Here is a 9,426-nt window from a genome sequence, read left to right as displayed (position 1 = left end):
TCACGGTTTGTGTGTGTTCACTGCTGTGTGTGTGTGCACTTTGGATGGGTAAATGCAGAGCACTAATTCCGAGTATTGGTCACCATACTTGGCCACATGTCACATGTCACGTCACTGTCCTTGACTTGTTACAGTGAATAAAATGTATTACATCCAAAAAATGTAAAAATTTCTAAAACTGACTGATGGTTGATTTCTGTGAGTTGTTCTGTAAAGGAACGTTAGGTTCTCAGACATTTTGTAATTTATTAAAAACTCTTAGTTCGCCTCGGTCAGTCCTGTCACACAGGAAATTATGCTATAAAAATGTAATATTTTAGGAAATATTGATGAATTAATCTTTGTAACTGTGTAGATGAAGGTTGGAGTATATATCCACTACGTTTTTGAAAAAATCTCCTATGTAAAGGCAGTTTTTTTACAACTATATGAGTGCCTGGCGGGGTATTCTGTGATTTTGTGTACTACAGTTGACCGAAAAGTTGCTTATATTCCTTATAGAAATTACAAAACCATTTTAGATACAATCAGGGACATGTGACCAATAAGAAAATGCTATTTGTATTAAAGAAATTAATTAGGAAACCATTCTAACATATACAAATTTGTCTGTGACAGGGCCTGACATTTTAGGGGTGAAATATAAAAATGTATTTATTTCAATCATAAAAACATGCTGAGATGGCATGATATGCGTTTCATATAGATTAACATGTCCTCCATATGATTCAACGTTCAGATTTAAGAATAAGATATTTTTTTCACTCAAGATTTTTACAAGTGAAAATGTACGTTTCTGGTAGAATGTCCCAGATATGTATATATATCTATGGTGTTAAGTATATCAAAGGGCATGTAGAAGACTGCAAGTTCTCATTCATTGAAATTATGGCATTGTACAAGGACCCTTTCAAAAGTGTTTTCAGCAATCTCATACAACAGAAGAGGAATACATAAATTACGTTAATCTACTGCAATTATTTGGTTTACAGTAATTTCATATATACAGTAATTTCTTATTTCAACATTTATCAGGGAAAGATAGCAGTGCATGTCCATAGACTGAGTATTGAGTAATAATTTATGTCTCTTGTCAAATATAATAAATTTAGTTTGATAAATGAACCATTCACGGATCTCCATTATATGAGATGTTTTTATTTTTCTCACAATACTTTCCTTAAATACACTTGCTTTAATAAACATGGATTTACCCTTTGAATTTCAATACTGTACTGAAAACAGGTCTCACAGTTTTAGATAAAAAAGCATAATTGATACTGTTTTGTAAAAACTGTGGTTTATTTACAGGTGGAAATAAAAATGTCAGCAGAAACATCATTTATTTCAACTGTCATGCAAGTATACATATATTGTTTTATAAATAAAATACTGCCTTACAGAGTATAAATTTTCATGGCCAAAAGTTGAAACAGAATTTTAGTCTAGTCTAACAATATTTTTCTTTACAAAAATATGTGGGGCCCAAAAACTAAATAAACATTGTTATACTACGTATCTCACACATTTTATGGCTACAAAATTATTTCCTAACACTATTAAGCACCTTAAACATGTACAAAAATCACAGAGTATGACTGTGACGTGCAAACATACACAGTCTTTGATTTGCTATGTACAGTACATATGATGGGACAGGACGAAGGGGCATTCCATAGTTGAGGCCCAAAAGTGTAAGTATTTACAAGGTGTTAATGGTTTAACATAAAACATTAGGTCAGAGGCAATATAACATAATAGAAGAGTGCCATTATAGCAGCACTGATGAGACCAGAAATTGGCACGGTCACAAACCAAGCGATAAAGATATTCCGGAACAGATGCCAATCAACGGCCTTCCTGGAGCGGAGCCAGCCAACTGACACCACTGATCCAACCTGTTCATAAACACACAAACAAAGAAGATAATAGAATTGGACGTTTGTTATTACAAATTATAACTGTATGGATTAATCTACTAGTAAGTAACCCACCTTGCAATGAGTGGTGCTGACTGGGAGTCCGATGTTGGAAGCGACAACCACAGTTATAGCAGAGGCGAGCTCAATGCTAAATCCGCTGCGAGACAGACATGATGATTATAATAAGCTCTATAAGCATCTTTAAACACAGCAAAGGACTGTTTGAATGGAAAAAGTACTGCAGCATTGTCAAAATGTCATAATACTAAAGACATGACAAATCTTCTTTACTGCTGTGGTGCTTGAGGGAATTTCCATGAGACAAGGAGTGTTGTTAAACTGTTTGTTTACACTGCAACAGTCAACAGAGATAAGAAAGTGGGAACCGGCCCTTAAGCCTCATGAGAACCACGATGATAAAACTGAACTATAAAGCCTGATCCCACAAATAAGCTCTCTTATCAGTTTCTGCTTAGAGGAGGTACGAAACGTCAGGGTATTAGCAGCTTGTTACCTGGAGGGTGTGATGGGAGTCAGGTCTTTGCCCATTGTTTGTATGACCCGCCGACCCCAAATCCAGAGCCCTGTACAGATACCCACTCCTCCATACAGGAGCAACCAAATTGGAGTGGGAGCAGTGGATGCTACAGAAGCGCTTTCATAGATCAGCCAGAGTGCAACGAGAGGGCCAATCGCATTACTGTAAGAGAGGAATGATGGGTAATGCTATCAGTTAGAGATTAGCACTGTCGTCATTATAAAACAATGTGGAAAAATGGTCTGAAATGCAAGATATACACTACCGTGTATATTTTAAGGGTTGGTAAGAAACCCTTTTTATGTTTTATGTTTATAAGTCACTTATACTCACCAATGCTACACTTATTTGATAAATATACAGTAAAAACAGTAATTTTGTTAAATATTATTACAATTTAAAATGTGTTTATCTTAATATATTTTTAAATGTAATTTATTTCTGTGATGCAAAGCTGAATTTTTTTTAGCAGCCATTACTCCAGGCTTCAATGCCACAAATTATTATGAAAATGCTGATTTGGTGCTCAAGAAAAAAAAAAACTTTTTATTATTAATTTTGAAAACAGTTCCACTGCCTAATATTTTTGTGGAAACGGTATTACATTTGTACAGGAATTCTTAGATGAAAAGAAAGTTCAAAAGAGCAGAAAATATTTGAAATAGAAATCTTTTGTAACATTATAAATGTCTTTACGGTGACTTCTGATTAATATAACGCATCCTTACTGATTAAAAATATTACATTCTTTAAAAAGTGTATCTGTCCCATATCAGTTATAGGCTGACATTCAATATTTAAGTGTGCTGCTCATTTACTGTATTTTTACATTTAGAGAAGTTGTACACTAAAAATGTATTGACACTGTTAAATGTAATCTTTAGCAAATGTCAAAATGAATATCCATTTTTCATACTCTACTGTATATTATAATGCGGTGACATTTAAATTTACTTGTAGTTCATTTTTATTTTAAATTATTTTGGACAAAATATGAAAAAAATGGTTTATTATGTCTCTCATACCTAACGTCATTTCCCCCATGCGCAAACGATCCAAAGCAGGCAGTGAGAATCTGCAGGAACTGGAAGAGCATGGACACCTCTGGCTTGTCTATCTCAAGCTCATCTATTTCCTCTTCCAGTGAGTCTCCTCTGACGGTCTCGTCTCCCATCTCCACTGCCAGAGCTCCGTCTCCTGCAGCAACTTCTGCATCAGCCACCGCAGTGCAGTAACTGTTATAGCTGTCGTACCGCGAGCGTCTTTTCTCTCCATCCAGTCCAGTCCGGCTTCCCTCACCCTCCTTCAACGACCCGTGTATTCCGTAGATGGCCATGGTGTAAGAAGTGTAACTGTTGTTGCGGCGGATGGGTTTGTCTCCGGTCTCTCCCATGCATTCGCCCACCTTGGCCAGGTGAAGTTTGTGAAGTAGATCCTTGTAGATTCCCGAATCTTTGTGTATGGTGTGAAACTGGCTTCCGCTCAAGTCTGGGACAGCAATTCCAGCACTGCCATTTAAAGCTACAATGGATGACCAAAATTGTAGATTAAAGAATTAGTCATTTAGTCAAAAGAGAATCAGTTCCTTGAAACACATACAGTTAATTTAGTGTATTAATCATTTCAAGAGGCTGACCATGAGTGCAATCCCAATCTTTGGTGTCAAAATCTTTGCTGTCCAGGTCGGTTTCTGAGGAACCTCCGATGTCAAAGGCCACCTTGTTGCTGTCAGCAGGGGGTGTCTGTGGAACAGGAGAGTAGCTTCGAGGTGGGGCAGGATGGGCCATGGGGCCATTTGAGGATGGTTTCTTCTCAATCAGCTGTGTTCCACTAGTGTCAGCAATATTCTGACCTGAAAAGGTGGAAATAATTACAGAAATAAGTATATTAACAGGACAGATCCAAATGCATGCTAAGTCAATGTGGTAGTTTATTAGAAACATTTACAAAGATATTTTATTGCATCATTGTGCCATGGGCATGGGCTAATTTGGTGTCCAAGAAACACAACAAACTACTTATTATCAATGTTGCTTAATATTTTTGCAGAAACCATATTTCTTTCAGGATACTTTAATAAATAGAAAGTTCAAAAGAACATAATTTACTTGAAATAGTAATATTTTGTAACATATTAAACATCTTTACTGTCATTTTTGACCTATTTAATGCATCTTTACTGAATAAAACTTTTGAATGGTACAGTATGCACTGATAATGTAAGTTTCAATTACATTGCAAAGAACTACCCAGAATTCCATGCTTTGGGCATTTTAAAATGAATACTGAATTAAAAATGGTATATAAATAAATATTTACTTTTCATCTTCTTCTTTAACAGTGGACAGACAATGAACCAGACCACCGCAGCAGTAAGCAGGGCACAGCCCAGTGAGATCAGCAGAGTACCCCACCATGGTATCCTATCAAATCCCAACACTGTAGAATATAGAGAAGAACGAGATGAAACCTTAACACGTTTTAGTGCTAAACAGTGCTACATATTCTACATTCTCATATTGAAAAGTCCTACATTCCTCCTGAAAAGATATTGGGTTTCTCCAATTAGCAAATTAGCATTAGCGTAACTTCAAACTTGGTTCAAAAGCAAAATACTATCCTAATCCTAAATACAAATAATCTTTTTAAAAAAGGGGATCAAACATTTGTTAATGAAAGTAACTTGTGGACGAGTGTGATAGCATGACAATGATAGCATGTTTTCCCTCCAGAATTAAATCTGTTGTAAGGTAATGTGTTGACAAAACACTGCAGTGAGATAGCCTAAGCAAACGGTTATAACATTTTCTGTTTAAAATGAGGGTGAAATGGGAGGCTATACAGTGAAAGTTTCTTTTTTATCATTATAACTTATGGCTAAGTTAATTTTCAGTTCCTTTGAAAGAACAGAACCACTAACGGTATCGAACATGGTCATGTGCATGGCTCAATAGATAACCAGGAAGAGGGCGGTCCTGTGGTCCGCTGATTAGTACACAGACTCTAGGTCAACTGTTGGTTCACAGTGGCTATTTTATCTTCAGTACATCATGATCCCACTGAAGTTTGCTTATGGGTACAGATTGTTGGACTTGGGCCAAAATTATATTTAATATTTTTATTATTACATCAACAAACTGTACAGACAGTTACACATTTTCAAATAGCTATAATCATTAGCAATACTGAGTATTGTGTTTAACCCACCAGCCTTTGTATGTGTTGGTGAACATGAAAGTAAATTAACAGTGTGTTAATTAATGATAAATAAGGGATGGGTCCTGTATGCATACATGTGATCATGACATGACATGTGATCATAATTTGGGAACAAAATGTTCCTCAAAGGGCTAAATCTGACATAACCTCCTTTTAGTTATGTTTAGAGACATAGGAAAATCAATTCATAAATATTCATGTATAAAGAAAATACTGATCTAAATATTTGAAAGGATATATTTCTTTAAAAATTCAAATTCAATATAAAAACATTAAATAAATTACTTAGAGCAGAAAAATGCTTACTTGGTGCTCCAGTAAACATGATGGAGAACAGATTAATTCCCATAGTAACAGCATAGAAAACTGGTAATGCTCTTAAACCATTGGGCACTGGATCCTCCTGGAGCACATGGAAATATTGCCATTTAGCACATGGTAAAAAGCATATGTTCTTTCTTTATTGACACCAACAAGAGATTAAAAAGTACCAAAACAGACACTGGCACATTATGTTACAGGTGAGCTCAGATTTGCTTTTTACCTTATTCAAGATGAACTTGCGGACAAAGTAGAAGAGAATCGCAGACATGATGCCGGAGAGAAGAGGTGAAAGAAACCAAGAGGCAACTGGAACACATATATCAATAGGTTACACAAATAAGCACAATGTAACATCTAAACAATGATGTTCTTCTCTCTTATCTTAAAACTGTATGGCCCAAAATCTCTCAGGGCTGCACGCCGAGTATCAACAAACACCCAACAAGTCACAAGGGGTAAGCATGTGACTATGTTTCCTGTCTGTATAGTCCAAAATATTCTGTACTATAAATAGATCTCATGTGAAAAAAATTACAAAACGAAGAAATCTGCATTAAATCATGCTGGTGGTCTTTCCGCTTACTATTTCTGGGGTCACATGGGAAAATATTCTCTTTCCATTAACTGACTCATTCTTCAGGAAAAAATAATATAATCTGACTAAGCATGTTTACGCAAAATCTCAAAAATACTCAGTTTCACATACCAATGCGCAGCAATTCCAGCCATTTGACCCCCTGATGACCTCTAGCAACCATGGAAAAGCCGATTGTGGCGCCCACAATGCAGTGTGTCCCAGAGATGGGGAGTTTCAAGAATGAAGCTACAAGCTGCCAAACAGCAGATCCTGTAACAGGACAAAAACAAACATACTGTAAGCTTTTGACTTGACTAACACAAGTCACGATAACGTGATAAAGTTCCACCTAGGTGACATGCTCGCAATTTACTGGATTCCGCTGAATCGCAATCTCCTGTGTGACTATGATGGACATTTTGGATGTGTTAAAATATGTATTGGCTTTGAGTGAAAGGAGGATTTGAAGGAGAAAGATATCAATGGAAGCAATGGGATCTAAAACAACCCATTGGTTGCAAAAATATCTTCTTTTATGTCCACAGAAGAAATAAAGTCATACTTGTTTGGAACAACAAGAGGACATTTTTTTATGAGTGAACTATCACTTTAAATCAAGCATGTACTCACCAAACATGGCGCTAATGGAGCCAGCCATCAGCACAGCCTCTGAGCCGTTGTACATGTGAACATCGATGATACCCGAACGGATGGTCTCACTGACTTTGGCCCCCAAAAGAATGGCACCCACTGTCTCAAAGATGGTGGCCAGGATGCAGGCCTGGCGCAGAGTCACTACCCCAGAACCCACTGCTGTACCGAAGGAATTGGCTACATCATTGGCGCCCACAGAGAACGCCAGGATAAAAGCGATGACGAAGCCCAGCACCAGCAGCCAGAGATCACCAGACATGTCTGTCTGTGAGGCCGCCGTTAGCATTGTAACAGTTGCTAGGGATGCTAGTGTAGTGGATTCCATTGCTGGAGAGTAACTGCACTTCTGGCCTATTGTCAATCAAACTGGGTTGGATTATTGAGGTATTTCTTCTTAATAAATAAATATTCAAAGTAATTAGAAGACAAGTTAAAAATCGAACAGTCTATACCCTGTCTATCTCTACAAACAAAAATGACAATAGCAGGAAGTAAAAAGCAACTGTTAGCTACATATACTAATAAGGGTAAAGTCTTTGCATTGGCTTTGGGTGGCTACACAGACAAAGACATCCATTGTGGACTAGATCTTAGTAGTGATCTACGGTACATTCTGGAAAAGAAAGACATTTGGATGAATTAGAGACTTTAAGATCTGACTATAAAAAAGCACAAAACAGAAATACACAATTAAAGTAAACCACACTGCTTTTATATGCCTTGATTTAGATATTTTTGGGGGGAGGAATGGTACATAGTCTGATTTGTGGGTGCAAAATAGTCTAACCTAGTAACTATAGTTAGAAAATAAACAATATCTACAAATTCTGAAAAATATTTTAAAAGGATACTCGACCCAAAAATGAAAATTCTGTCACATTTATTTATTTTTACTGATTTACCCACCCTCATGTTGTTCCAAACTTGCATGACTTCCTTCAATGTGGAACGTAGAAGAAGATATTTTGAAGAATGTTGGTAGTTTCAGTTCCCATTTACTTCCACATGGGCAAATAATACACTGGAAGTCAATGGGAACCAAAACTGTTTGGCTACTAACATTCTTCAAAAATCTTCTTTTTTTTTCACAAAAGAAAAAAATGCAAACAGGTTTGGAACACCATTATGGGTAAGTAAATGATGGCAGAATTTTCATTTTTAAGAATGAAACTTCGGCCATAGACTAATAATTCTGTTTGAAACTTATGTAAAACACAACACAATATGATAATTATAACATTTACATTAGCAGCAACACCTTACTATTATGTAGCAGTTCAACCTCAATCATGTGGCTAGTGTGGTTAACCAACAATGACAGTGTGGTGCTTAACAAAGTGCTGATGATTTTAATTTAAAAACCTGGTAGCACAGCATATTATTTATCTACCATAAAAATAATGAAGAGACATTAAGCTCTACTGTGTGCCAGTGTAAGTAGTCAAGTAAGGAATTTCCTAAACAAAGTGCCATATTCATTTGTAAAATGAATATGGCCAACTTTGTAACACAGACTATTACATAAGTGCCTTCAGACATCAGAGGATCAAGGGAGACTCAGAATATAAAAACGTACAAACTTCAGCTTCATACGAACACTTGAGCACATGCTTCTTAGAGAAGTAGATGAATGACTTATTGAATGACTTATTATTCTATTAAAAAACAGGTGTTTGTTTTGACTTTGCACAGAAGACCTGCTTTATGATGGTCCCTTGCCACATGTACATGCACAAGAATATTCTAATTAGAATTTGTTAATTTTCCAATTATTTAAGTGTCAGGTCTGAGTGATATTACACACGGACAGTTGATGGCCTGCATTTCTAAGTAAAGTCTCAAGACCAACATTATACAGTTCATCAGGCTCTTGTGAGCTGACATGAATGAAAATTAATGATTTATTAAATTACAAACATCCTATCAACTTTGCCCTGAACTTAAAATACACCATTGAATAAATAGTGCTGGACCCTATTGCAACCCAACACAAACTGTCAGATAAAACCTAAAAGAAACTAAAAAGAGTACTCACCAAATGCGTTGAATGACTTCTGCTTGATCGGTTTGTTATCAATAAAATGATTGATAATCAAACGCTCAGTTCCTGTGTAAAACACACAAGGTAAATATGACCCTGAAAGCTTTCTTAGCCTTTAACTCCACAACTCTACTAACTGTAGCTCAGTCCT

General features: G+C 36.3%; 1 protein-coding gene across 1 annotated transcript; it reads right to left on the bottom strand.

The window, feature by feature from the left end:
- Positions 1-1,283: 1,283 nt before the first annotated feature.
- LOC107667554 (sodium-dependent phosphate transporter 1-A) lies at positions 1,284-9,426 on the bottom strand. The gene is made up of 11 exons (XM_016459237.1): positions 9,270-9,426; positions 7,211-7,847; positions 6,710-6,850; positions 6,224-6,309; positions 5,986-6,082; positions 4,780-4,899; positions 4,097-4,312; positions 3,486-3,981; positions 2,437-2,622; positions 1,995-2,079; positions 1,284-1,898 (listed from the first exon to the last, which is right to left on the bottom strand). The coding sequence occupies exons 2-11, from the start codon at positions 7,557-7,559 to the stop codon at positions 1,734-1,736; spliced, it is 1,941 nt and encodes a 646-aa protein (XP_016314723.1). The 5' UTR covers positions 7,560-7,847; positions 9,270-9,426; the 3' UTR covers positions 1,284-1,733.

Source organism: Sinocyclocheilus anshuiensis, unplaced genomic scaffold, assembly GCF_001515605.1.
Source record: "Sinocyclocheilus anshuiensis isolate Anshui unplaced genomic scaffold, SAMN03320099.WGS_v1.1 scaffold1132, whole genome shotgun sequence".
Taxonomy (NCBI): Eukaryota; Metazoa; Chordata; class Actinopteri; order Cypriniformes; family Cyprinidae; genus Sinocyclocheilus; species Sinocyclocheilus anshuiensis.
This window is presented reverse-complemented; position numbering and strand designations above follow the sequence as displayed.

Bases quoted from the DNA above. Each gene is read 5' to 3' on its own strand.
- LOC107667554 (XM_016459237.1), bottom strand. From the start codon at position 7,559: ATGGAATCCACTACACTAGCATCCCTAGCAACTGTTACAATGCTAACG. The intron at 6,851-7,210 runs GTGAGTACATGC...GTCCTGTTACAG, and splicing joins CTCCATTAGCGCCATGTTTG to GATCTGCTGTTTGGCAGCTT. The intron at 2,080-2,436 runs GTAACAAGCTGC...TCTGTCTCGCAG, and splicing joins ACTCCCATCACACCCTCCAG to CGGATTTAGCATTGAGCTCG.